At 37.0% G+C, this 27,307-nt stretch overlaps 3 protein-coding genes across 3 annotated transcripts; all 3 read left to right on the top strand.

The window, feature by feature from the left end:
* The first annotated feature begins 1,475 nt into the window (after positions 1 to 1,475).
* Positions 1,476 to 7,794, top strand: LOC103929359 (casein kinase II subunit alpha). The gene is given in 11 exon segments (XM_009338549.3): positions 1,476 to 1,601; positions 1,603 to 1,850; positions 1,992 to 2,121; positions 2,572 to 2,766; positions 4,392 to 4,549; positions 5,340 to 5,430; positions 5,827 to 5,892; positions 6,150 to 6,232; positions 6,350 to 6,413; positions 6,495 to 6,563; positions 7,394 to 7,794. Coding segments are annotated over 11 exon segments (1,275 nt in total). The 5' UTR covers positions 1,476 to 1,490; the 3' UTR covers positions 7,454 to 7,794.
* A 2,219-nt stretch (positions 7,795 to 10,013) lies between these two features.
* Positions 10,014 to 12,723, top strand: LOC125473159. Its single transcript, XM_048575588.1, has 2 exons — positions 10,014 to 11,404; positions 11,639 to 12,723. Exons 1-2 carry the CDS (start codon positions 11,016 to 11,018, stop codon positions 11,826 to 11,828), a joined length of 579 nt encoding a protein of 192 aa, XP_048431545.1. The 5' UTR covers positions 10,014 to 11,015; the 3' UTR covers positions 11,829 to 12,723.
* A 13,134-nt stretch (positions 12,724 to 25,857) lies between these two features.
* Positions 25,858 to 26,837, top strand: LOC125473147. Its single transcript, XM_048575556.1, has 4 exons — positions 25,858 to 26,011; positions 26,102 to 26,254; positions 26,342 to 26,506; positions 26,605 to 26,837. The coding sequence occupies exons 1-4, from the start codon at positions 25,858 to 25,860 to the stop codon at positions 26,835 to 26,837; spliced, it is 705 nt and encodes a 234-aa protein (XP_048431513.1).
* Positions 26,838 to 27,307: the final 470 nt, after the last annotated feature.

The following is a 27,307-nucleotide window of genomic DNA, read 5'->3' as shown; positions in this document are numbered from 1 at the left end:
CCGTCTACAAATGTATTGATGCCGCCATGGTTTCATATGAGAAGGTGAAGGCAAGGTCTAACGCACAAGTGGCTGTATACATACGGAACTTAAAATTTATAATTGATAGAACCCTGTAATTGATAGAGAACTAGAACTTAGAATGAACAAAAAGAAATAATCTACCTATAGTACAAACGTCATGCATGAAATTGAAAATCCATGAACAACAAAAAAAATCATCTCAACAATCAAGAGCATTGCGATTTTTCTTTCTTTCTTTCTTTTGTTGACGGGGAAGAGTTTGATGTGAGATTTAAGTGCAGTATCTAATGTGAGGGTGATATTGAACATTATGTTAGATGTATTAGGATAAATTTTGATTAAAAAAATAGATATAAAGTGTATTAAGTATGTGAATGTGTAATCAATAAAATACGGAATTGGCATAAAATAACCCTTAAATACTTCATTTACAAGAATATTGTAGTTCATCCCTCATCATTGTTCATCATTGAATCATTAGTAAATCAAACTATTATTAAATATACACAAATAACTGTTCCAAAGCCCCAATTATAAAAGTCAAAATGTGAAATTTAATCACAAACAAGTGGAATATGTCTTTCTTATTAAAAACTGTTTGTCATAATTAATATTTAAAATATTAATATGTAGGAATATTGATATGCAAATTTATAGAGAGATTGATATTGACATTGGTTTTCTTCAACTGAAATTATAAAAATTTGTAAGGGAATGTGTATATCAACTCATTCATATTTAAACTCCTAATAAAAAAACCTCATTCATAAATCGAAATTAGAGAAAATATCTCAAATAAAAATATTCAAAATTTGAAATCTTCAATGAATTATGGGCTAAATCTTTATAAAATTGGTAAATATCATTGACATTTTATTATTTTTGTTTACATCTCGACGATATAGAGTGAAGTTTGCATTTCACTCTCATTTCCATATGAATCCTTAATTTTTTAGGTATTTCAATGAAAATATTGACAATTTCATGAATATTTTAAAATGTCTTAATCTCAAACAAATTAAAAAAGGAACAATACTTTGGTTACTCAGAGATAAGTAACTACTCAAAAATTTTTAAAATTGTTCGTTGTCAATTTATATAACCATTTAGTCCTCAAACTATTTAAAAATAAATGAACGGTATTGATAAAAACATTACGAACCCTTTATGAATTTGCTAGATTGACTAAACGACTTTAGTTTTAATTCATTTTTTGCAGAGATGATCTTTACTGATTTATAGTATGAACGGTTTTGATCATAAGTATCAAGTTCTGTAATTAAAACATAAAGAATTTTGAATAAGAGTTCTACTCATCTTTGATTATCAAATATTATTCTTAAAAAAAATTTAAAAAATTATAAAAGAATAAACAAAAATGGAACAATGAGAGAGAAAGGGATATAGAGAGAGAGGGACTGGGGCATCGGTCCTTCTGCTACTTTTTGTATTGGGCGATTTGATTGATGGCCATAAGGCCCTCCTTGGAATTCACCGTCTCCTACCACCACAACCTTCTCTCTCTCTTCCTCGCGCGCCGGCACCCTCCTCCGTCTCCTCTCTCCTTCTCCTCCCAGCCACTTCCACCCTTCCCCGCCGCCTCTAGTCCGCTGCATCGCATCCTCAGCAACTCCTCTCCCTCACCGCCAAACGACCTTTCACCGCCCCCCGAGGCCGCTTCATCCTTATCACGAAACCCTGGCGCAGAAGATCTGTAAATCGATTCGCCGCCCTGGCGCCGCCTCCAAGGCTAGGACTTACGCCGATGTCAACGTCGTCCGACCCAAGGACTACTGGGACTACGAGTCCCTCACCGTCCAATGGGGGTAATAAACTGATGAAATTCTCTTCTTCTTGTTTGGATTGTGAGAAAATGGAGGAAAATCTGGTTTGGGCTGGTGGGAAAATTGAATTTTGATGGAGAAATGTTTTTGCTTTTTTTTGAATTAATTGTGATTAATGTACAGGGAGCAGGATGATTACGAGGTGGTGAAGAAGGTTGGGAGAGGAAAGTACAGTGAAGTGTTTGAAGGGGTTCACTGTACCAATAACGAAAAATGTATTATTAAGATTCTCAAACCTGTTAAAAAGAAGAAGGTAAGTTCTGAATTGCGTTGCTTTTACCTGTTTGATATTTTGTTTTTCTTATCAGTTGGGTAATTCTATTTGTTTCGTTCTTGTTATCATGTATGCCGGATTAATATTTCATGTAATTGCGGATTCTGTACTTGTATACGGCTGATGTTCTCATAGAATTAAGTTACCTTGAGTGGAAAGTTAGTGTTCTTTCATTTGTTAGATACTTAATGAATAAGGATAGTGTATTGGAATAGTTTGAGTGAAATCCTATCATGATTTTTTGTCCTGAAGTGTTGGTGCAACCTATTCACTGGAAACTGAAAAAGATCTTTAATTTGGAGGTTTAACCAACCCCAAGAAACAATTTTGACTGCCCCTGGCATATGAAGTAAAAGTTTTCTTCTGTACAAGAGCTTTGTATTGAATCACTTTGGTGATGCTTACTTTTCTGTTTGGTTCGAAATGCAGATTAAGAGGGAGATAAAAATATTGCAGAATCTCTGTGGGGGGCCAAATATTGTGAAGTTGCTTGATATTGTCAGAGATCAGCAATCTAAGACCCCTAGTCTTATATTCGAATATGTGAATAATACAGATTTTAAAGTCCTTTATCCGACACTCTCAGACTTTGACATACGATATTACATCTATGAACTTCTCAAGGTAAGCTTGCTATTCTGGTTCAGCAGTTCCTAAAATGATGAGTTGTGTGACTTTAACTCCCTTAGAATAAGCATGGATTATGTCTCCATAAAGAGGTGATAATTAAACTGAGTTAATTGTTTACGTTTGCAAGGTTTGAAAGGTCAGTTTCTTTTCAAGGCCTAAAAATGGTCGATTTCTTTCTCTTTGGGGTTTGTGGTGATGGTTGGGACTAGAAGCTTCACTGCATTTTTCTTCTATGCAATTTTTGTTTCTCACTTTACACTGGGGAAAAAAAAAAAACAATTTCATAACTGAAGTGTGAACCTTTTGAAGAATTTAATTACAGGCAAACTTGTGGTAATGGGAAATAATTTTGGGTTGTAGTATGGATCAAGGATTTATTCGGCTGACTGCCACTTAGTTTATGTTCTTTTGGGGAATGGCCTAGGTACTATGCTCACCTTTATGCATCTCCACCAAGGATGGAAACAGGTGGGATGGTCTAGCTTAGGCATCCCTATTTCCATTCTCAATCCTCATCCCCACACTTGCCTTGCTTCCTTAAAGAATACAGAGATTCCCCACCCTGCCCCACAAGAATATTAGTCCCTCTTCACTGCTACCCTTTCCTTAAAAAACAATATTTTGGCTATTAGATCATAAAAATGAAATACATTGTTACAACCATAACAAAATATAGTTCACTTTACACACAATATTTGTATGACTATATAACATCATAAAATAGAAAAAGTTAAACATTGGAATTAGCATATGTGATTCGGGGATTGCCATCCCTATCCTCACCCTGAATGTGACGTGAAATCTCACCCCCAGTTCGGTTGCTATTTATTCCCCCAAATCCGCCACATTAGGGCAGGGCTTTGCACTCTGGCGCTTTGGGTTCATGAGATTATACCCATCACTAATCTCCACCCACAAATTTGGGTGGAAGAAAATATTGACAGAGGTAGATGATTCCAATAAGCCAGGAGAAAGCATATTGTCTTCAAAGTGAGTAACACTAAAGAGTCTCAATGAAATTTGCATGATGTGGTTAACATTTCTGCTTGTGATTATGTGAGTATATGGTAACAGCATGCTGATCGGTTATGGTTTTACTACTTAGCAGTCGTGGTTGAGCCACCTGTAGGACTCAGATATAGGCAGCATCCTTTTTTAATCTTCTTTGTTAAGTGTTCTTTATGTTGGATCTTTTTATTGGTGAACTTTATGTTGGATCTTGAAATCCACTGTCCTTATACTAAAGGAGAAGTTCATTCAGATGCTTATTTCTCAGTTATACTTTCTATTAATAGACACTGAACAGCTCAACTCACAGGAGTTATATAGGACACAACCATAGAAAAAGAAGGAAGGGAAGATTCATCTCTTCATACTTGAGGCAATTGGGCCTTAATTCTATACAATCTTGAAATTTAAATTTTGGAGGTCTCTTGTGATCTCTGTTAATTATTTTTCAGTTTCTGGTTGAACCAATTGGAAACAAGAGCCAGGTTGTTATTGATGCAGTTCTATGTTCTGTGCTCAATGCTTAAAGTGTGCACTTTCATTTTCTAGCTCAAGGTAAAGTTCCAGCTTGTAAGATCTGCTAACTCGGTCTTTTACTGATCTCCTTGTAGGCTTTGGATTATTGCCACTCACAAGGTATTATGCATCGAGATGTGAAGCCCCATAATGTTATGATTGATCATGAGCAGCGTAAGCTTCGCCTTATTGATTGGGGCCTTGCTGAGTTTTATCATCCTGAGAAGGAATATAATGTTCGGGTTGCTTCAAGGTTATTTTCATTTGATCTTCTACTTCACAAAACACAATAAGATTTGTCGCGTTCCATATGTTGTTATGTTAGCTGAAACTTTCATAACTTTATTAATTTTATTGTGGGCTTACTATGTTTGAAACCATGTGCCTCAATGCCCTTATGGGCTTCATTCAATTTGCAAAGGAACTGTTCAATTCTTTGTTTGGCTATGATAAGACATTATGTGCATACTTTAAATACAGACTACAGGAAATCATTAATCATGGATCTCATGCTGAAAAACTAATGTGTTATGGTTTTTGAGATGCCTGAAACATAAATTTCTGAAGCACACGATGATGTAAAGTTATATATGCTGAAATGTAACCAGGAGTTGGATTATCATCGATAAGAGATTAAGTTTTTATTACTTTTCTTTTACAAAGGAGGGGTTGAAAGTTAACTGACTTGAGGTGGTATTCTGGACGAGGATGGATGTGGTATGCAAAATGTATAACAATAGTGCAAAATCATACCTGCAATTTATTTGGGAACAGAGGAGCAATAGTAAAGAAGCAAATAATGCACAATGAAGGAAAGGGGACACTTTTTAGTTTATACTTTGTATTATATGTGCAACATAATGCTTTAAATTGAGTTTTCATTAGCTACCTGCCATTAGCATCAAGAGTCTTGTTTCATGTTTATAGTTTGACGACAACTTAATGTAAATGAGCATTGAGAAACCTTTTTGCTTTAAATTTGGTTTCTACAAATTTTCTTCAAATTTGTCTTATGCTCTTTCCCCATTCACATTTGATTGCAGGTATTTCAAGGGTCCTGAGCTTCTTGTTGATTTGCAAGATTATGATTATTCTTTAGATTTGTGGAGTCTCGGTTGTATGTTTGCTGGAATGGTGAGCATTCCCATCTTTCTGTTTTATTAACTATTAAGTTATATATATCAGATACTCCTCCTCTGACTATGTTTATGCTGGTATTTTGGCCGGGAAATATCAAGTGTTGTGTATCCTGGTCATCCCCCTGCCCAGTATCACCCTGTGATAACTGACACTTGTGCATCTGCTGGGGGGTGCTTAAATATGAGAAATAGTTTTTTGTGTCCCAAAATGATTATTTTAGGTGTGCAGGATAAACTTTTTCTTCTTCTTAGTATCCATGGACAGTGTATCTTGATCTGCTTGCCTATTTATCCATGGGTGGCAGATGGCAAGGAGGTTCAAAATTTGATACCATGTCAAAGTATGTGATGCTCTCTTCTGATGCTTATTCTTGAGCCTTGTGCTGTACAGATATTTCGTAAGGAGCCATTCTTCTATGGGCATGATAACTATGATCAGCTAGTCAAAATAGCAAAGGTATTCATTCTTATAAGAGAGTTCAGTTCTGTCGTTTGTTGTTGTATTTATTACACTGAAAATAGTTTTAGTCATATGCTCTACTCTGTCAAAAAGATTTTTGTGTTGTGTATGTTTTGGAGTATTTCAATTCGTGTAACAAATGTGTGTGTGCCCTATTATCTGTATCATATCTGTATCATATTTAGTGTTGTTTTCAAAAAGAAGAAAAAGCACTTGAAATCTAATTTAAGTCTTGGCATTTTCTACTGCAACAGGTGCTTGGGACAGATGAATTAAATGCTTATCTGCACAAGTACCGCATAGAATTAGACCCACACCTTGCAGCTCTAGTTGGGAGGTAGGTGGTATTTTTCATTGTTTGTTTCTTATTCCTCTATTACCAGCAATGCCGACTTTTGTTTTTGGTTTTTGTTTTGTTTTTTTTTTTTTTTTTTAAAAATGCTTTCTGATGTAGGCATAGCAGGAAACCATGGACAAAATTCATTAATGTTGATAATCAGCACTTAGCGGTTCCTGAGGTAAATTCTTGTCATTGTGTTTAATACTACTTGTATTAAGTATTCCGTAGTCTAAATTTCTTCTGGTGCCTTTTTCTCTAGGCGCTTGACTTTGTAGACAAGTTGTTGCACTATGATCACCAGGAAAGACCAACTGCAAAAGAAGCAATGGTAAAATCCTAGTTTTTCCTCAACCTAGACTATTCAAAGCACGGCCCTTAAGTAGGGGCTAGTGCTGCATGGTCTCTGCCCCACAGGGCCTACATTCAGTTAGCTTGCAGATTTGGAGTTGGTTGTTTCTACTCGTTACAGGGAGTCAGAAATTTGTTTGTGCTTACATTCCAAATTGTTACACTATCACTTCTTCCTCATATGAGAGATGGTTGGAACTGAAGCTATAATGTTTCCTTCACATTAATGGACAGGAATTCATTTGAAGAGGTACTACGTTCTTCCAATGACAAGCTATTACCAAACAAATAGAAGTTATTTAAAACTTATTTCCTTTTTAATTTGGTAGCCATAGTTTACACCAAAAGGTATTTTGGCAGTGGGATGAAGAGCATAATCTTTTGGTGTTTGTGTGGCTAACAGATTTATATCTTTTCCTCCAACCAAAAGAGAAAACGAAAGAAGCTTATAATTTCTATTGGTTCCGTAATTGCTTGTCATTTGAAGGTAGCATCACTCTTTGAGATGCTTTTCCTGTCCATTACTGGGCAAAGACAATTATCATGTTACAGTTCTTTCCCGTCTACCAAGCATGTGAGGAAAAAGTAATGGTGTACCAAGTTGGAACAGTTCATACAAATAAGTTCAGACTCCCCACTTTGAAAGAGCCAGTCCAGAACACGGGCACTATGCTCATTACTGGGAAGGAACTTTAGGACTTTTTCCAGGGCGGCTGTGCTTTGAACAGTCTGGGATTCTTAATCCCTGTAGCATGGGCACTAAGCTCGTTGTGTTGTAATGACATAAATAACCTTATCTACGTGATGCAGGCCCATCCTTATTTCTACCCGATCAGAAATGCAGAAAGCAGCAGAACTCGCGCCCAGTAGATTGAGTTCTAGATGCTTGTCGAATCATGCTCTGTTTTGTACTCAGTTGAGCCCTCCCTCTGTAATCTTACCTCAGTTTTTATTGCGGTGGTTGAATTCAGATGTAGGGTTACCAGCGTTTGCGTTGTTATAAGACTGCCAGTTGTATTCCCTCTTTTTGGTTCATTTTTACCGTTGTACTTCCAATTTTTACTTGTTAGATTTCTGCGGGACTTGCTTGTTTTACTTGTCATGTGTGCCTCAAACTTGTGTATGCATTTGTAATCTGATTTCAGGCTGGACTCTGTAATCTGATGATATACTTGCCTACCCTCTTTTGAAGTAAGCAGTCTCTTGACCAATTCTGGCTGAAAATTTACCTAGCGCACACTTTGAACTGGTGATGTTTGGTGCAAGTAAATTGAATGAGTCTTGGAACTCAGCCATTCTATTGCTCCTTTTTATCCGTCCGAAAAAGGGATATGTATTTACATTATTTTCAAGTGTGTAGATTGCCATGTTGAATGGGGCATTTCTCAACTTACTGCATTCCGAGTTTGAATTCGCCATTTTCTTACTTATTAACAAAACTCTCTGTCAATTTAAAGAGGATGAAGAAAAAAAAAAAAAATCAAATTAACGATGTCAATAAAACTAAAGAAAAAGAATCAAAATAAAAGTTATGGGCAATACATTAAACACAAAATAATTTTACTGTTTTTATCAAAGCCTCACAATCAGGTAATCATATCAGTTGACCTTATTTTTTCTTCTATATTTTTCTTCCAAATAAAATAAACTTTTAGTGACAAAATAGTTATTAAGAAAATGTTGCTAAAGATATGAACAACTTCTTTAGCAAAAAAATTGTTTGTGGTTTGTTATAAAAAAAGCTTTAGCAGTCCTTTTTTATTTTCGCTTTTTGCAAATTTTATTTTCAAAATTTTAGTAAGTGCATGCATAGGTATAACATGTGTATAATTTCTAGTTTAGACTAAAATTAAGACGAAGAATTTTTCTAGAAGGATTGGATTAAAAAAGTTATGGAGAAACTTAGATAAGCATGACATATACTAAATCTTAGTCACCACATTGGAGTAACTCAAAAGGAGTAACAACTACAAAAAGGAAAAGGAGGAAAGGAGAGGAGTACTAACTTTCCTCCTCCCTTAAGCTTAATGTTATTGTGTTAACTGTGTGTTACTTGCTAGTATTTATGTTTAACTTGTTTTGTTTCGTTTTTGGTGCATTTTTATGGGTCAATTAAAATTTTCTGTTTACTAGAAAAAAAATTCTTTATATTACTTGTTGTCTCTCCTTTGCTTCTGTTTTATAGCTTCGCTTCTGTCTGGAGGCTGGGGTTTTTCTATTAATGTAGTGTCTCCATTTCGAAAAGGTTTTGCTCGGATCGTATATGTATTTTTATTTTTAAAAACAAATCATATTATCTACACGAAAAGGAAGGGGTAGGTTTAGCATCGTAATAGATTTAGCAAAAATATGGTTTAAATGCTTCTTGGGCAAGAATTGAACCTAGTACTTCTCATTTATAAGTGAAGAGAAATACCAATAAACCGTAATACTAAGTGGCAGATGGATCGTATACGTATTAAACCATCATATTAACATTTGTACGTCCTAATAAACAATCATATAACATTTAGATCATCATATTCAATGTCAATATATATATATATATATATATATATAACTTCTCTCTCTAATCCACTTTCCTTTTTTCCCCATTTCTCCTTCCCATTTAAAAATAAAAATAAAAAATATTTTCACATACAAAGTGTGGGACATATGCTAGTATCGTTTTTACGAAAACCTTCTCACTTGTACGGTTATTTCTCAACTTATCATCATTTTTTTTCCAAAAAATTTAATTTTTGCACCTATCAAACTGCCAATGTCTTGCTCCTACTCTTATACAAAAGATATTTATTTACTCTAATTTTTGCATTCTTATAGTTGTTAACTGGGAATCGTTTTATCTAGAACCATATAGTATTGTAGTCCAATTTATATATTCGTATCAATTTGCATATGATTGCACGTCTATTTCAGGTACCTGCAACCTGGAAGAAGCAAATTAATTCATTAAGTAGGCTAAATGAATATTTTGCTTCAGGTTCAATGGCCTTTCTTCAATACCCTAACATGTTTATGATCTGTATTGAATATGTATACTCATTCAACTGATGAATGATGTAGATTTTTTTTTTTTTTTTTGTCAAAGGTAAACTTTATTAGATTCTAACAGAAACGTTTACATCTTGAGCAAGAATATTAAATAAAAACACCGGCCCCATTGCATCCCAACGAAAAGCACCTCCATGTGAGGCCACATATGAGGCCACGACATGCGCAGCAACATTTCCACACCGCTTAACAAAACCAAATGTCACTCTTCCAAATTGAGATACCAGAAGACGTATATCATGTAAGATGATGTAAGGTGTTAAGTGACTGTTAAGAAAGCTGTTAGTAGCCGTTGGTTTGTTAACTCTGTTATCAAAAGGTTGTTAGGTAGTTAGTTCTGTTAAAACAGATATCTTGTGTAAGCCATGTGTGGCTATATAAAAATGTAATAAAGTAATACAGAAATACAATTCACATTCTCTCTCTAGGTTTCTCTGATCTTCTCTCTCTCAAGAGTTCTTCTTTCTTCTTTGCTGATTATTACTTTCTCTGCAACATTGTTACATTCTCTGCAATTCTTCACTTCCGTTATCATGGTATCAATCACCAGAAGGTCTTCTGTGCCGGTCTTTCGCTGGGTTCTTTGAGCATTTGTGCTTTTTTGTGATTTGGGTTAAGATTTCGACTACCATCAGGTTCTTTTGTTTTTTTGGTTTCTACAATGCACATCATCTGTTTGTATCAATGTATAAGTGAAAGATTTCATGAGTTATTGCTTAAAATTCAAGGCCGCTAGCCAAGATTAAGTCTTTGAAGTAGTGAGTTTTTGATAAGGCCGACAGCCAAGATTAAGTATGTAAAGTACAGAGTTGGATAAGGCCGATAGCCATTTTTCTCTGAAGAATTCGATAAATTCTGGATTGTTGCACTTTTATAAGGCCAATAGCCAAAATGTATTGTCTGATAAATCTTGGGTTCAATTGGGTGCTGGATATAATTTGCAGTTTGTTTAAAGATTCTTGAAATATCATAATGTCTGAGTCTGTGAAAATTGAGGGGTTGCTAGGAATGCTTACAGTTATGCTTCAAGATGGAAATTTTGTGAAGTGGAGCTTTCAATTTCAATCTGTTTTAAGAGGTTATGATATGTTCGATTTCTTTACTGGAGATTCACCATGTCCACCGAAGTATGTGATCAATATAGTGACTGGAATTACCAAGGAAATTACTACGGCTTACAAAGATTGGGTGAAGAAGGATCTTGCTTATCGCTACTCTTTCCGATGATGCTATGGAGCATGTCATTGGATGTAAGAGTTCACAAGAAGCCTGGAACTGCTTATGAGAAAGATTTGCATCACTATCAATGGTTCGTGTGGATCAACTGAACACATAATTCCACACTACACAGAAATGAGGAGATTATGTGGACAAGTTCATGCTCAGACTCAAGGGGATTAAAGATCAGTTAATTTATGCTGGTGAAAATATATCAGATAATGATTATATTATTGCTGTCTTATCTGGATTGCCTACTAATTTTGAGGTAATCAAGACAGTGATTCTTGCAAGGGACTCTACGATGTCACTTAAAGATTTCAGAGCACACTTGTTGGGTGTAGAAGCTAGCATTGAGTTAAGAATGCAATCTTTATCCAATTCCATGTCTGCCATGAATGTGCAAGGAAATGGGGCAAGTTCCAGCAGATTTCAAGGAGGACATCAGAATTATGAGCATGAAGAGAGTTCAAATTCACAAGGGTATAACAATGGCTCAAACTTCCAAGGAGGATCTGGTGAGCAATGGGAACAAATTTCAACAAAGAGGTAATTTCTCAGGCAATAACAAAAAGTTTAATGGGAGCAATGGAGCCAATTTTTCTGGGAATAACAACTCAAAATCTTTTTCTGGAAATTTCTCAAATAGATCTAGAAATAATTCATTCTCTGGAAATGGAAAAAGTTCTCAATTCTCTGGTAACAATTTGTTCAAGAAGGATCTTAAAATGGCAATACTAACTACAAGAATGCTAGCTCACCCGAGTGTTAAATTTGTTCAAGGAGGGGGCACACTACTCCAAACTGTTATCATAGAGCTGACAACAATGGACAATATTCAGGTTTTATGACCTATCAAATTTGTGGAAAAAGGGCCATATTGCACTTGAGTGCTATCATAAGCACAATTTCTCTTATCAAGGTAATCCATCAGCACCTTCTCTTATTGCTTTATCTGCACAGACCAACATGAGGCAATCAAATATCAATGTAGTCAATGACAATGGTTTTAATGCTGTTAAAACTTGGGTTCTGGACACTGGTGCAACATACTACATAACTGCCAATGCTATCAACTTGAATCAAGCTGCACCAAGCAACGAAGATGAGAAGATCATTATAGGCAATGGTCAAGGTTTGATAGTTGAGCATTGTTTCCTCAGCCATTACTACTTCTTCAAACCACTCTTTAATATTGAAAAATATTTTACATGTGCCAATGATAACTGTCAACTTATTATTTGTTAAGAAACTATGCAAGAATAATGGTTGTTGGTTCATATGTGATGATGTGATGTTTTTCATACGGACAAGGCCACGAGGGAGATTTTATACCAAGGAATGAATGATGATGGGGATCTGTTCAGAATTCCAGTCAAAACTTTTTCAGATTCATTTGCTGAAAGGTTGAGTAGATGTGCTGCATTCATTAGAAAGAAGGTCAGTACTTTAGTTTGGCATCAATGATTTGGACACCCTTCATATGAGGTTTTACAAGATATGTTGAAGACTGCAAACATATCTATTAGTATAGATACATGTCCAACCATATGTTCTTCTTGTATTCAAGGAAAGATGAATAGGCAACCATTTCATGTTAGACAACATAGAGCTAGTTATCTATTTAAGAAAATACATAGTGATGTATGAGGTCGTTCTCCAAGTCAATCTGTACAAGGTCATAGATACTACATAAACTTTGTAGATGAGTATTCAAGGTTCATGTGGATATTTCCCATGACAAATAAATCAGATGCTTTCTCAATTTTTGTCAAGTTTCAAGCTTTTGTGTTCAATCAGTTTAATACCACTTTAAAATGTTTGTAATATGATGGTGGAGGTGAATACATGAGCAAAGCATTTGTTGATTTCTTAGCAAGTAAGGGTATTACTCATATGATTTCTTGCCCTCACAACCCATAGTAAAATGGGCTTGCTGAGAGGAAACATAGGCATGTTGTGGAAACTGCAGTTACATTAATGTCTCAAGCCAATCTATCTCCAAAGTTTTGGTATCATGCATGTGCATATGCTATTTTGTTAATTAATAGAATGCCATGCAAGGTGCTAAATATGAAATCTCCATATCAGTATGTATTTGGTCATAATCCTGAGGTTCAACAATTCAAGATATTTGGGACTGCAGTGTATCCATTCTTACGATCTTTCAATAGTAACAAACTTTCAACCTAGATCCACTCAATGTATATTTCTGGGATTTTTCATTGGTTATAAGGGGGTGATTTGCTATGAGAAACAAACTGGAAGATTGATTGTGTCAAGACATGTTATACATGATAAAGAAGCATTTCCATATAAGTCTACAGTAAAGCCACAGAACAGTAATCAGTGTAATTCAGTTTCTAATAAAGAAGTTCCTTTTATGATACAAATGCCAATTCCAAGTGTACATTAGTCTCAATCAGTAATCAGTACAGTTCAAAATCAGGATTCTAGTTCCATGTCTATAATAGAAGGTGAATTGCAGTATACTAATATCAGTATCTAGATCATTATTAATGTTAGATATTCATCCCCATCACCATCACTTCACTACAATAACATATATATCACCCTTGTTGCCTGTCCATCATGACTCAAATCTTGAGGTACTTCTTCCCATATCTTCAAATTCTACTGATGTAAATATCAATTCTTCAGTGTCAAATTCAAATTCTCAGATTGAGGTTGTTTTCTCTGCCAATCAAGGATACTTTATGTTTGATCTTTACATGTTCTTCTTTCTTGACGTGTTCTCCACTCATTAATGTCTGGTAATGAACATTGGGTGAATGTCAAGTGTTCTTAGCTATATCTCAGGTGAGTGGTTTACGGGGATAAGATGACCTACCGACATTTATCCAGGGATTACAAAGTCGAGCAAAAGGTTTTCATCTTAGAGGTGGAAGATAAGTCTTTTGGTGAAAGGATTCTGTTAACAGAGAGAACTAGATACAGAGGGTACCAGATTTCTTTCGATTTGGGCTGCGCTGCTTGGCTCATTGATCAGTTAAAGGAGGCGGTAGTTACAAGCGAAAAGGATGGTTTTGTCAGGAATATCTTCGTTCCTAAAGGAAGTAACTTTTTCGGCTGGAGAAGTTTGGAGGACCTACTGTCTAAAATTCTCCGAGGGGGAAAGAGAGCCGGGGCTTCTCAGAGGAATGTGAAGAGGGATGGAATTGAGCTTTCGAGCAGCCACTCGGGGATTGGCCCTCAGGTTTCGTATAGAGATGCAGTTCTTGGAGGCAAGAAGTTGACAAATGGGGCACCCCTTCGAAACGCCAGAGAGGAAAGATGGATCAAGAAAAACTGGAATATGAGAGATACTTCCACGGAATCCTATAGTTGGGGGAGTGTAATCGTTTGTGAGAGACTTGTGGTGCATCAGCCTTGGAGAGTTGTGGAGGCCTCACTTCAAAATCTGCTGGGAAAGAAAATTTGGCTTTCACCGTTCCAATGCAACAAGGCCTTGTTTGTTTGTCAGAACGAAGAGGAAGCAACAAAAATTGCACAACTTGGAGTTCTAGCCATGAATAAGTTACCAGATGTGGTGTTGTCTGGATGGTGGGACAGTATCAAATCAAACGACAGAAAGGTGGTTAGTTATGGTGGATGGGTTGCTCTGGAAGGTTTACCGCCGCATCTTTGGACCAATGATTTTTTCCAAAAGATTGGCGATGCATGCGGTGGTCTGGTAGAAGTTGATCGTAGAACTGCTAACTTTGGTTTTTTGATTGAAGCAAAGTTAAAAATCAAACCCAACAACACTGGCTTTATTCCAGAGTTCGTAAATGTGGTAGATGGAGAATCAGTATTCAGGGTAAAAATCCGTCAACTTTCGCCAGCAAAGAGACCTATTCTTTCGGCGGCTGGTTGTGGAGTAACCACAATAACAAATGGCTCTTTGAAGACTGAATCGAAGTTACAAAGGATCATCGGAATTATCCCTCCGGCGAAAGCAGATTTTCAGCAGAATGCCCCTATATCAGGGACACGTGTCTGTTTTCAGATTGGAGATTTTGAATGCCCTGTCATTGTTGGATCTGAAAGAAAGCAAGGTGAAAGCATGCGCGTGACAGAGAGTGTGCGGGTCGAGAAGCCTGTAATTAATGACTCTACTTTTTCTGTAAGAAAGCAAGGTGAACAACAGAGAGTAGGTAAACTGACAGGAGCGGTGGAAATGACAGAAGCGGTGGATTTATCAGAAGGAGCAGAAAAAGCAGTTGCAGGGGATTATTTTAATAATTCAATAGAGAAAGGAAGTCAGAAAGAAGTGGTCTATTCGGATAAAGGCAAAGGCTTGGAGGCATGCGGGACAGTTGGTGGTGGTGGTATTCCCACCGAAGGAGCACAAAAATCAACGAAGGGGTTTTATTTTAATAGGACAAAAAGGGAGGTTAATCTCAAAAGTGGTCTATTTTGGAATAAAGAAATGGTGGTGGAGGCATGTGGGTCTTCCATTAATAAGGAGAATTCTTTATTTCACTCTGCAAGGATGGTGGGTCTTGAACCACATAATCTTTTTGCTGGGTCATGTCTAGGCCCATGTAATCTAAAATTCAAGGGGCCGAGATTTCAACTACAAGAAGGAATGGTTTTGTCAACCATGGATAATATGCAGACATCTTTGTTGGCGGAATCAAAACACTCGAAGTCGTTGACAATTGGAAGCAGCATTTCAAAGTATTCAACAGTGAACATTTCTCAATGTCCTTCGGCTATGAAAGCTCATCACAAGGGTGTTTCAAGTAAAACTCCAAAGTGTTTCAATTTAAATTTCCTTGGGAGATTTGGCGATTCTGATATTTGTGGAAAAAGACTGAAGCATGTTCTCCCAGATGAGTTCGGATCCTATCTGAATCCTTTCGAGAGGCCTAAACTGAAGGAAATTCAATCTCCCAATCTCACCTTCTTAAATAATGTTTGTGAACAGATGGATGAAAAGGAGAGTGATGTCGATGATGTTCCAATTAGGCCATCGGGCAGGTTGATTGAAGAGGAATCATCTGAACAAAGGATGAGGTTGACAGAGGATCTTGGTCTGGATTATTCTCAATTATCAGATTTTGGTGAAGACGAATACATGTCACAATCATCAGTTTCAGAGGAGGAGTTTGGCGATTCTTCACAAGACGAAAAAGAAACTTTCGATGTTTTTGATCGCTTTAACGATGTGTTTCACAATCTCTTCAATGATACAACAATGGAAACAAGGACGACGTTGGATGAGGTACCTTCTCAGTCGCATCATATAGCAAATTTAGACACTGTGGAACAAGTTGAATACAAAGATACTGGAAAAAACAAGAAACTGTTAAAGTACAGCAGAAGGAAAAGGTCGGCTAGCGTATCAGTCAAACGTGAAGCACAAACTAGAACTACCAAATTCATGTCAAATATGAAAGTTTCTTTGGTGCCACTGAAAAGGTCTTTATTTCTTGAGAGGAGTACTGGGAAAGGCATTGCTAGCAAGCTTGTGGGTGGAAACAAGGCAGAAAAGAAAATTCAAGGGGGCATTGTCAGAATTAATGAAGATAATTAGCTGGAATGTTAGAGGATTGGGAAGTAGGCAGAAGAGGTTGATTTTGAAACAGCAATTCAGGCGATTAAAGCCCGACATTATTATCTTACAAGAAACAAAGAAAGAAACAATTGACAGATCGCTTGTGGCTAGTGTTTGGGGAAGCAGATTTAAAGAGTGGATTTACGCCCCTGCTCAAGGAAGATCTGGGGGTATAGCTGTGATTTGGAACACCAAACATATCTCGGTTATTGAATCTTTGGTTGGAGGTTTCTCTGTCTCCATAAAAATTAAAGCCCTCAATGGGTTGGACTGGTGGTTATCTGGTGTCTATGGTCCCTGCAAAAATAGAGAGCGAAAGGAGTTCTGGGAAGAAATGGCTGGCCTTTACGGTCTTTGCGGACCAAGATGGTGTGTAGGAGGAGATTTTAACGTGGTGAGATTTGTAAATGAGAAATCAAATGGGGGAAGAATGACTACAAGCATGAGGAATTTTAATGATTTCATCCAAGATACAGAACTCAAGGATTTGGAGTTGCTCAATGCTCAATTTACTTGGTCAAACTTCAGAGAAGAACCTGTGTGTCGGAGGCTAGACAGATTTTTGATCTCGGTAGGTTGTGAAGAGATTTTTCCAGAGGTAAGACAAATGGCTTTGGCAAGGGTCACTTCTGACCATTGTCCAATCCAACTAGATACTAACAAGGTGAAATGGGGGCCAAGTCCTTTCAGATTTGAAAACATGTGGCTACAGCACCCAGATTTCAAGAACAAGTTCAAACAATGGTGGCAATCTGAGCAGGTGGAGGGTTGGGAAGGGTATAAATTTTTGTACAAGTTAAAAGCTATCAAAAGAAAGTTGCAAAGATGGAGTAAGGAAAGTTTTGGTGATGTCGAGAAACAAATTAAGGATGCTGAGGCTAGCATAGAGGATTTAGATAGGAGAGAAGGGTTGGAAGGGCTAGATGTTGCGGCTAAAAGAAAAAAGGAAGAGTTACTTTTCCTTGTGGAAGATCTAGCTTATAAGGAAGAAGTGAAGTGGAGACAGAGAGGTAAAGTGGAATGGGCTAAAGAAGGGGACGGTAATACTAAATTTTTCCATAGAATAGCAAGTGGAAGAAGGAAGAGAAACTATATAGAAAGGTTGGAAGTGGAAGATAGGGGAGTGGTAGAGGATGCAGAAGAGATAGAAAAACATATCGTTAACTTCTTCAAGTCCTTGTTTAGTAGTAACGAAGAGGTATGTTGGGGCTTGGAAGGCATCAATTGGGCCTCAATAAGTGAATCTGAGGCAGCTTGGCTTGAGAGGCCTTTTGAGGAATCGGAAGTACAAAGAGCAGTCTTTGATTGTGGAAGGGATAAATCGCCAGGACCAGATGGTTATTCCTTGCAAATGTTTCAACACTGTTGGGAATTCTTGAAAGTGGATATTTTGAAGGTCATGGAGGAGTTCTTTGAGACCGGAATAATAAATGCGGTGACAAATGAAACATTTATTTGTTTAATTCCGAAAAAGTCAGATTCTTTGAAAGTGACGGACTACAGGCCTATAAGCCTAGTTACTGGTTTATACAAAATTGTGGCGAAAACCCTAGCTTCAAGATTAAGGGAGGTAATGGGCAGCACAATCTCTCCGCATCAAGGAGCTTTTGTTAAAGGCCGTCAAATTTTGGATGCTGTCCTTATTGCAAATGAGGTGGTAGAAGAGGTGAGGCAGAAGAAAGAGGAGGGATTGGTGTTTAAAATCGATTTTGAAAAGGCTTATGATCATGTCGAGTGGAGATTTTTAGACGAAGTTTTACAAAGAAAAGGCTTTGGCTTTAGATGGAGAAAATGGGTGCAGGGATGTCTAAATTCTGCAAATTTCTCCGTTTTGATCAATGGGAGGCCTAGGGGAAAATTTCATGCTTCAAGAGGTTTGAGACAAGGCGACCCACTGTCACCTTTTCTTTTTACCTTAGTAGTGGACGTCTTGAGTAGATTAATGGAGAAGGCTCAAGAAAATCAGCTGATCAAAGGTTTAGGCATTGGGCAAGAAAGGGTGGAGATCTCTCACCTTCAATTTGCTGATGATACTATATCTTCTTGGCGGATGATGAGGAAGTTTGGAACAATTTATTAGAGGTGCTCAATTTATTTTGTACTGTTTCAGGGTTGAAAATCAACAAAGCAAAGTGTTCTTTGGCTGGAATAAACTCAGATTGTGAGAAATTAAAAAGGTTGGCAGATTCTTGGGGTTGTGAGGTGGGTAGTTGGCCAATAAAGTATTTGGGTCTCCCTCTTGGGGGTAGGCCAAGAGCACTTAGTTTTTGGGATCCAGTGGTAGAAATAACGGAGAAAAGACTTCAAAATTGGAAGAAGGCATTCTTATCCAGAGGAGGCAGATTAACTTTGATTCAATCTGTTTTGGGAAGTTTGCCAATCTACTACATGTCCTTGTTCAAAATTCCTAGCGGGGTGATTGGACGCCTAGAAAAACTAATGAAAGGATTTCTTTGGGAGGGGGTGGAGGAAGGAAAGAAAAACCACCTGGTGAAATGGGAGATAGTTATTAAAAGTAAGGAGGAAGGGGGTTTAGGAGTAGGGAATTTGAGGAATCAGAATGAAGCGTTATTGGCAAAGTGGTTGTGGAGATTCCCAAAGGACCCAAATTCTCTCTGGCACAAGGTGATAAGAAGCAAGTATGGGCTGCAGGATAATGGGTGGAATGCAAATCCTCCATTGCGGGGTTCAAGTTGAAGCCCCTGGAAAGATATTTCGTGTGGTCTCCAATCATTTCTACAATGTTGCAAGTTTGAGGTGGGCAATGGGGAGAGGGTGAGGTGTTGGGAGGATGGTTGGTTGGAAGGGGGACCATTGAAAGAACAATTTCCTAGATTATTCTTGCTATCGAGAAGGCACAACCAGAACATCGCAAGTTTTGTGGATCTTTCTATCAATTCTTTGAGCTGGAATTTTGATTTTAGGAGAAATTTGAACGAGGTGGAGATAGAAGAGGCGGCTAGATTACTACAGAAAGTGGAAAATGCTCGATTGTCTCAATCAAGAGCGGATGACAGAAGGTGGAAACTGGAATTATCAGGATTGTTCACTTGCAAATCCTATCGCTCTTTCTTGAGCAACAATGGGATTGTGCAACACTTTCCACCCTCTTCTCAGATTTGGAAATCAAAAGTTTCGCCGAAGGTCAAAGTTCTTGTGTGGCTAGTGGCTATTGGGAGGCTCAACACTTGTGATCAAATTCAAAGGAGAAGTCCTTTTATTTGCATCTCTCCCCATTGGTGCAGTTTGTGTAAAGCAAAGGAGGAAAGTGTTAACCACATTTTTCTTCATTGTTCTTACACGATTCAACTGTGGTGGAAATTGTTTCAGGAGGTTAGAGTAAGTTGGGTCATCCCAAAAGGTTGATCCGAGCTTCTAAGTACTAATTTTGAGGCTCTAGGAATTGGGAGGAAAGCTAAAGCTTTGTGGGGTTGTCTGGTGTCGGCAGTTTTTTGGAACGTTTGGTTGGAGCGTAACAAAAGAATTTTTGAGGATTATACTGGTGTGGGGGTAGCAGATCTATGGGGAAGAGTAAAATATTGGGCAGCATTCTGGGCTTCAGTTTCAAATGAATTTAAGAATTACTCTCTTTCTCACATACTGTGGGATATGTTAGCAGTTGTAAAATGATTTTGGTTGAGGTTGTCCTACTTGTAATCTGATCCTCTGGAGAGTTTTTCTTGTTCTGTTCTTGGTGGATTTCTTATCCACTTCTGTGTATTACTCTTTTCTTTTCTAATAAACTGTTATAGTTTCTTCTCAAAAAAAAAAATTCAAATTCTCAGCATCAAATGCTAACAAGATTAAAGAGTGGAACTATTATAAAGAAAAATTATGCAACTTATTTGGCTACATTCCCTGAGTTACAATCTTTACAAATTACTGAAGATGAGCCATTCTCTAATGGCTTCTCATTTGTTACTGAAATAAGTGACTGCACAAAACCTTCTTCATTTAGAAAAGCTTCTAGTATACCTCAATGCCAACAAGCCATGTAAGAGGAGTATGATTCTCTTCAAGCTCAGGGAACATGGAGTCTTGTTCCATCACCGTCAAATAGGTCAATTGTGGGAAGCAAATGGGTGTACAAAGTGAAAAAGAATCCAAATGGCAGTGTGTCTAGATACAAAGCTAGGTTGGTTGCTTAAAGTTTTTCTCGTAAGCATGGAGTAGATTATTCTAAAACATTTAGCCCTGTTGTTAGACATACAACTATGAGAATTATTTTAGCATTGGCTGCAATGAATCACTAGGAATTGAAACAATTGGACATTAAAAATGCATTTCTACATGGAGATTTGCAGGATGAGATTTTTATGAAACAACCTCAGGGATTTGTTGATCCACAACATCCAACATATGTATGCAAACTTATAAAATCTTTATATGGTCTAAAGCAGGCACCAAGGGCCTAGAATTCAAAATTCATAAGTTATTTCCTTGCTATGGGATTCACTGCCTCATTGTCTGATACAAGTCTGTTTACAAAGAATGAGTGATCACTCAGATATTGTCATTCTTTTACTCTATGTTGATGACATAATCTTGATTGGATCTAATCTTGCAACAATTCAATTAATGATCAAGGAATTGTCTGAAGTTTGTTACTTGAAGGATCTAGGAAAGTTGCCATATTTTCTAGGATTGTAGGTTCAATATCATGACAATGGAGACATGTTTGTGAATCAGGCTAAATATATCAAAGATCTCATTCACAAAGCAGGAATAGATTCATGCAAGCTTGCTCCAACTCCTTTCAAAGCTCACAGTTCATTATTGATAAAAAAGGAACACTACTTGCAGATCCCAATCTTTATAGGAGATTAGTTTGATCATTGCAATATTTGACCTTTACTAGGCCAGATATTTCTTTTGCAGTAAACTTTGTATGCCAATATATGACAAGTCCAATTGATATACACCTTGGGGCAGTAAAACATATTATAAGGTATTTTCAGGGTACAATTCAAACTAGTGTTGACTATTCAGCCATTGCAGAACCATGTCTCAGTGCGTTTTTTGATTGGGATTAGGTTGTTGATCTTACTACAAGGAGGTCAGTGACTGGATATGTTGTGTTCCTTGAACCCTATTTGTTGGCAATCTAAGAAGCAAAACTCAGTTTCCGGAAGCTTTACTGAGACTGAATATAAAGCTCTTGCACATACAGCTTTTACTATTGCTTGGGTGAGGATTATTTTGAAAGACTTTGAGGTTTTTCTACCTAATCCACCTGTGATATTTTGTGACAACATGTCAGGCATTGCATTAAGTGAAAATCCGGTGTTTCATTTAAGAATTAAACATCTGGATACATATTACAATTTCATTCGAGAAAGGGTTCAATAAGGAGATTTGGAAGTCACATATGTTCCAACTGATGAACAAACAACTGATGTGCTCACCAAAGGTCTTCACAGTCCTACTTTTGTCAAGCATTGTTTTAATCTCAAGCTGGGAAATCCAGTTGTGATTGAGGGGGGATGATGAATTATGTAAGAAGATGTAAGCTATTAAGTGACTATTAAGAAAGCTATTAGTAGCTGTTAGTTTGTTAACTCTATTATCAAAAGGTTGTTAGGTAGTTAGTTCTGTTAAAATAAACATCTTAGAGTGTAAGCCATGTGTGGCTATATAAACAATGTAATAACTGATCATTTCGATTAAGTAATATAGAAATACAATTCACATTCTCTCTCTCTCTCTCTATAACACACCCTAACCTAAAATGTCCACTTGGACTCTGAATCGAGCTGTGCTAACCAACACCTGGAAGGTGACAAAGTCATAAAGTGTAAAACGGTGGAATATGTGAATAAATTTAAACCTAAAAGTGCCTAAATATAAAAGTGCGCTTGTGAATGGGAATGAACCCATTTCACACGTGAGCATAAGAACAGTAGAGTACAGTAAGATGTGGTGAGAATTATATCATTGAAGGTAATCGTCTGCACCAAGATTTGCTAAGAATCCTTATTGATAAGAAAGCTCAGCTACTAAAACCTGGAGAGGCAAAAAACAAGGGTGAGTGGGCCTAAAAGTAAAGTTTTATAAAAACCTTTTGAAAATGTTATAACCTCTCGCCGTAAAACAAGTATAGTTTCCAAAATATGCATACTATGTATAGTATGAAAATACCTACCGTAGCCTGCAAAATCACAAGATTTCCATACGTCGCAATATTGCGTTAATGAACATATAACAAGCCATAACACATAATCTTGCCTAAGCAAACATATCATATCGGGTGCTTATCAATCTATATTGACACACGAGTCAGAGTTGTCTAACGCAACCTGTACGATAAGACTGGGTGTAATCATAATATACGCTTTAGTGCTACAATCACGTGAAGAATAGCGTTATTCCCGGTCACATACGAGTCGGAGTTGCCTATTGCAACTTGTACGACAGGACAATCACCTATTTGGATCCAAGGCGAGCTTGTGGTGTAGATGTGAACATACACGTGAAAGACTGGCTCTGGCCCTGGGCAAGCACTAACATCAAGTGCAACAATGTATGATAAGCAAATAACATAACTATAATCATGCCACAACCATTCAACAATTCTAGCCAATATTATACTATTCATGACCATAAATATAATTAAGGCATCCCCTTATAGTAAGCTTACCTGTGCATCCCGTAGGATTGTTTCATCATTTTCCAACAATAAGGCATTTCTTACAAACATTAATTTAATTATGGCAATCACATAGAGAATTTATTAATAATTGTATATATGGAAACTGACCTATATATATATCAAAGAAAAGACCCACTCAAAGATCATGTTGTCGAGTCGAACCCGCCTCGTAGCATCAAGAGTCCTTGCGAAGCGTTTCACCTAGAAACAAAACCATTTAGGTAATTACAACGTACTAATGTAATCATGCGTTTTGTACAAGTATGGCTAATAAAGGAACTATCTTAAAATAGTTGAATTTTGGAAAATGGACGGCGGATTTGAAATCAGGGCGTCGAAATATGCTAAGGAGGGTCCTCGGCAAATTTTACAAAAAGTCAACGGTTAACCCTAAAAGTCAACTGAGACGCCCCGGTAGTCAACTATGTTAAAACTTTGGAATTTCACTAAATGGGTGTCAAAAATGGACTTGGAACGTCGAAATTAGCCTAAGATGGTTCCCGAGAAATTTTGAAAACGACAATAGAAGGAATATTCTAGCCCAATTGGAACCTAGCTAGACTAAGGGTTTGGGCCGAGCTTTGGGCCTAAGGCCCCCAATTTTGCTGTTTTTTTTTTCTCTTCTTTTCCGGCAGGTCGTCGGATTCTGAGGAAAAATTTGGCCAGGAAATTTCAAAGGGCTACATTATGTTCATTTCTCAAACAAAATAAAAAATTCAAAAGCCAAAGTAAAGCTCAGGTGTTAGGGAATCAAAATATACCAATCTGGTGTTGAGTCATGACCGGAAATGTTCGGAAATGGCCTACACAGTGCTGGACTCTCGCCGGAAAACTACGGAGTTTTCCCCCGTGTCGTTTATGCACCAAAACTCCTACTAAAGACCTTAGAAAAAGCTAAAAATACAAACCAAAACACGATCCACTAAGTTTTGGGTTATTTTCAAGACTCACCCACACAAAAATCTGAGAGGTCCTCATCAGAAAATATGGTGGTCAAGTTCTAAAGTTCGAGTTTTAACCTTGGTTCTAGTTTTGTGTTGGAATGTTGATAACCTTCATCGATGTGGCAAGATTCGATGGCAGCTTGAAGGTTTGGCTCGCCGAAGACGACGAGTGGTGACAGTGGCGAAGCCACGTGAGAGCGAGGAGTGGTGGCCACTACTCCCCTCGTCGGAAAAACAAGACTGGAGCGTTGGTTTTGCCCCTCCCCTCGCTTGAAAATCCACTGGTTCTGCTACTGCTCTTCGTCCTGATCTGTTTGGATTTGCTTTGCTCGCAGCAAAGCTTTCATTTTTTTTTCTAAAACAACCAGGCCAAAACGACGTCATTTTGGTCCTGGTAAAAAAAATTAAAAAAAACCAGAAACGGTGCTGTTTAGATTAGTTGGAAAATATATATATATATATATATATTTTTTGGGGGACCGCGTGTCCCCTATTCTGTTTTCAACCCCCAATCAGAACAGCAAAAGGTGCAACCTTGCTCCCCAATTTGAAGCGGAAAACGGAACAGAAATCCCAGTCACCACCTGGTCCACCCACCCACCGTTTGGCCCTTAGGCAGCCATTCTCCACTCCTGCCACCGGCTTCTAACCTTCAAAGTCACTCTTTAGGTAAATTTTTTAATTCCTAAATTTATAATCTCTAACCCTAATTAATTATTTAAAACGAATTTTGTTTAATTGGTATAAAATCATATGTTAATGCACTCAATGCACTAATATGATTATTGGTTATTGGTTATTGATATGATTCTATGATTATTGATATGAAATTATGAAATTATTTTTTAGGGTTAAAATAAAAAATTGAATTCTTGATTATTGATTAATTAATTGAATGTTACATAATGTATTATGTATACAATTATTCATATGATTAGTTGAATTGAATTTTTATTTATCGAATAATTTATATGCTTATTGGTATTGATCAATTGAATTGTTGGTTGGATTAGTTAGTAAGCATACTATAGTATAGTCTACTCTAGGATTAAAAGTCTAAGAATGTTTTTTTCTTTCCATTTTACAGTTACGTAGTGGAACGATAATATAAGAAACAATGCTTAAATCCTCCTTCAAACATTTCGGGTAGTCATTCTCCTTCAAATATTCCGAGTAGTCCTCCTCCTCCTCCTTCAAATATTCCAAGAAGTCATCCTTTGAATATTCGAGTAGGTCACAACAAAGTGAGGCCACTGAGTTGGATGAGATATTGGCTAATCTTCTTGCAGACCCTGCACATAGACGTCGAATGCTTGATTATTCACCTAATTATCGTGAAGCAATTCGTAGATACTATCTCCAAAATGATCCTTGTCAACCTAAAGACCACATTATGCCAAGAAAAGTTAGCGACAAACGATGTTTTATCATTGGTTGGTTTGATAAGTTTAAGTGGTTGGAGTATAGTACATCAAAAGATGCTGCATTTTGTCGTTATTGCTATCTTTTCAAATGTGATTTTAATCAAATGGGTAGCACTGGAAGTGATGTCTTCACTGAGAAAGGGTTTACAAATTGGAAGAAATGACCCAAAAATCTTCGAGTCCATGAGGAGGGTGTTGGAAGTCTTCATAATAAAGCTGTACCATAAGCTAGAGATTTGATGACACAAAAACAACATATTGAAACATTTGTGATTAAGCAAACCAATGAAGCTCACAATAATTATCATACTTTATTAAGTGCCTCACTTGAGTGCACAAGATGGTTGTTTGGACAAGGTTTGCCTTTTCGTGGCCACGATGAATAATTGAAGTCAAGCAATAGGAGTAATTATTTGGAGCTTATGCAATTTCTTTCCAAGCATAATGAACAAGTTAGGAAGGTTGTATTTGAGAATGCTCCCAAGAATCTTAAGTATACTTCTTCCGATATTCAAAAAGATCTTGTTCGTGCTTGTGCCATTGATACTATAGATGCAATCTTTAAAGATATGGAAGGTGCTTTTTTTCTCTTTTAGTTGATGGAGCACGTGATTCTTCAACTAAAGGGCAAATGGTAATGGTATTGCGTTATGTGAACAAAAAAAGGAGAAGCAATTGAAAAGTTTTTGGGTGTTCAACATGTTTCCTCTACAACTAGTAGCTCGCTTGAAGAGGCCATTGAGAGATTGTTAGCTACAACAAATTTGAGTATGTCCAAGTTACAAGAACAAGGCTATGATGGAGCTAGTAATATGAGAGGTGAGTTAGATAGTCTTAAAACAAAGATTTTGAACAAATACCTTCAAGCATTTTATATTCATTGTTTTGCACACCAACTCCAACTAGCTCTTGTATTTGTGGCAAAGGAAAATGAAGATGTTGCCAATTTCTTCATCAATGCTAGTAGTTTGGTGAATCTTATTGGATTATCGTATAAGCGTCGTGATGCATTTAGAGAGAAACAACAAGAACAAATTCAGAAAGCTCTTGATCTTGGTAATCTTGAAACCGGTAAAGGGTTAAATCAAGAAGGCAGTCTCATGCGTCCATGTCATACACGGTGGAACTTGCATTATGTACTATAATTAGTGTTATTGTTATGTTTGAAGCCGTGGTGGAGGTGGTTGAGTGGATAAAAAGTCATTGCAACCAAGATAATCTCGGTAAAGCAACTAGGTTATTCAAAGACATACAAACTTTTGATTTTACATTTCACCTTTTCTTGATGACACTTATATTGGGAATTACAAATGAGTTATCACAAGCATTGCAAAAGAAAGATCAAGATATTGTGAATGTGATGACGTTAATGGAGTATGCAAGCAAAGACTACAATCTTTGAGATATGATGACTTTGGGGACTTGTTTCATGATGTAGAAAAGTTTTGTGAGGAGCATGATATTATCATTCCTAACATGGAGGATTTGCATTTCGAACTTGGAAAATCAAGGTGTAAAGCTTCAAAAATCACAAACTTCCATTACTATTGTGTGGACCTCTATTTTCAAGTCCTTGACATGCAACTAAAGGAATTGAATGAGCGCTTCAATGAGGTAAACACCAAGTTGCTTCTTTGTATGGCATGTTTGGGTCCGGTGAATAATTTTGCATCTTTTGACAAAGCAAAAATTGTTCGTTTAGCCCAACTTTATCCTTAAGATTTTGATCATATGGACCTCATGAATCTTCCAATTAAACTTGACAATTACATTCATAATATGAAGATGCAGAGTTTTCATCATTGAGAGGAATTAGTGATCTTGCAAAAGCGTTAGTGAAGACTAAGAGGTGTGAAAGCTACACATGTAGTG

This window comes from the organism of the source record quoted next, unplaced genomic scaffold (genome assembly GCF_019419815.1).
Source record: "Pyrus x bretschneideri cultivar Hongxiangsu unplaced genomic scaffold, Pyrus_bretschneideri_v1 Contig8, whole genome shotgun sequence".
Lineage (NCBI taxonomy): Eukaryota > Viridiplantae > Streptophyta > Magnoliopsida > Rosales > Rosaceae > Pyrus > Pyrus x bretschneideri.
The sequence above is the reverse complement of the archived record's forward strand: the minus strand, read 5'-3'. Positions and strand labels throughout refer to the sequence as shown.

What these genes read in the sequence shown, in the direction of transcription:
- LOC125473147 (XM_048575556.1), top strand. Translation starts at nt 25,858, where the DNA reads ATGCAATTTCTTTCCAAGCATAATGAACAAGTTAGGAAGGTTGTATTT. An exon ending in AATCTTTAAAGATATGGAAG is followed by an intron (nt 26,012 to 26,101) that starts GTGCTTTTTTTC and finishes GAACAAAAAAAG; the next exon opens with GAGAAGCAATTGAAAAGTTT. An exon ending in TCTTGGTAATCTTGAAACCG is followed by an intron (nt 26,507 to 26,604) that starts GTAAAGGGTTAA and finishes TTATGTTTGAAG; the next exon opens with CCGTGGTGGAGGTGGTTGAG.
- LOC125473159 (XM_048575588.1), top strand. Translation starts at nt 11,016, where the DNA reads ATGCTCAGACTCAAGGGGATTAAAGATCAGTTAATTTATGCTGGTGAA. An exon ending in GAACAAATTTCAACAAAGAG is followed by an intron (nt 11,405 to 11,638) that starts GTAATTTCTCAG and finishes AATTTGTTCAAG; the next exon opens with GAGGGGGCACACTACTCCAA.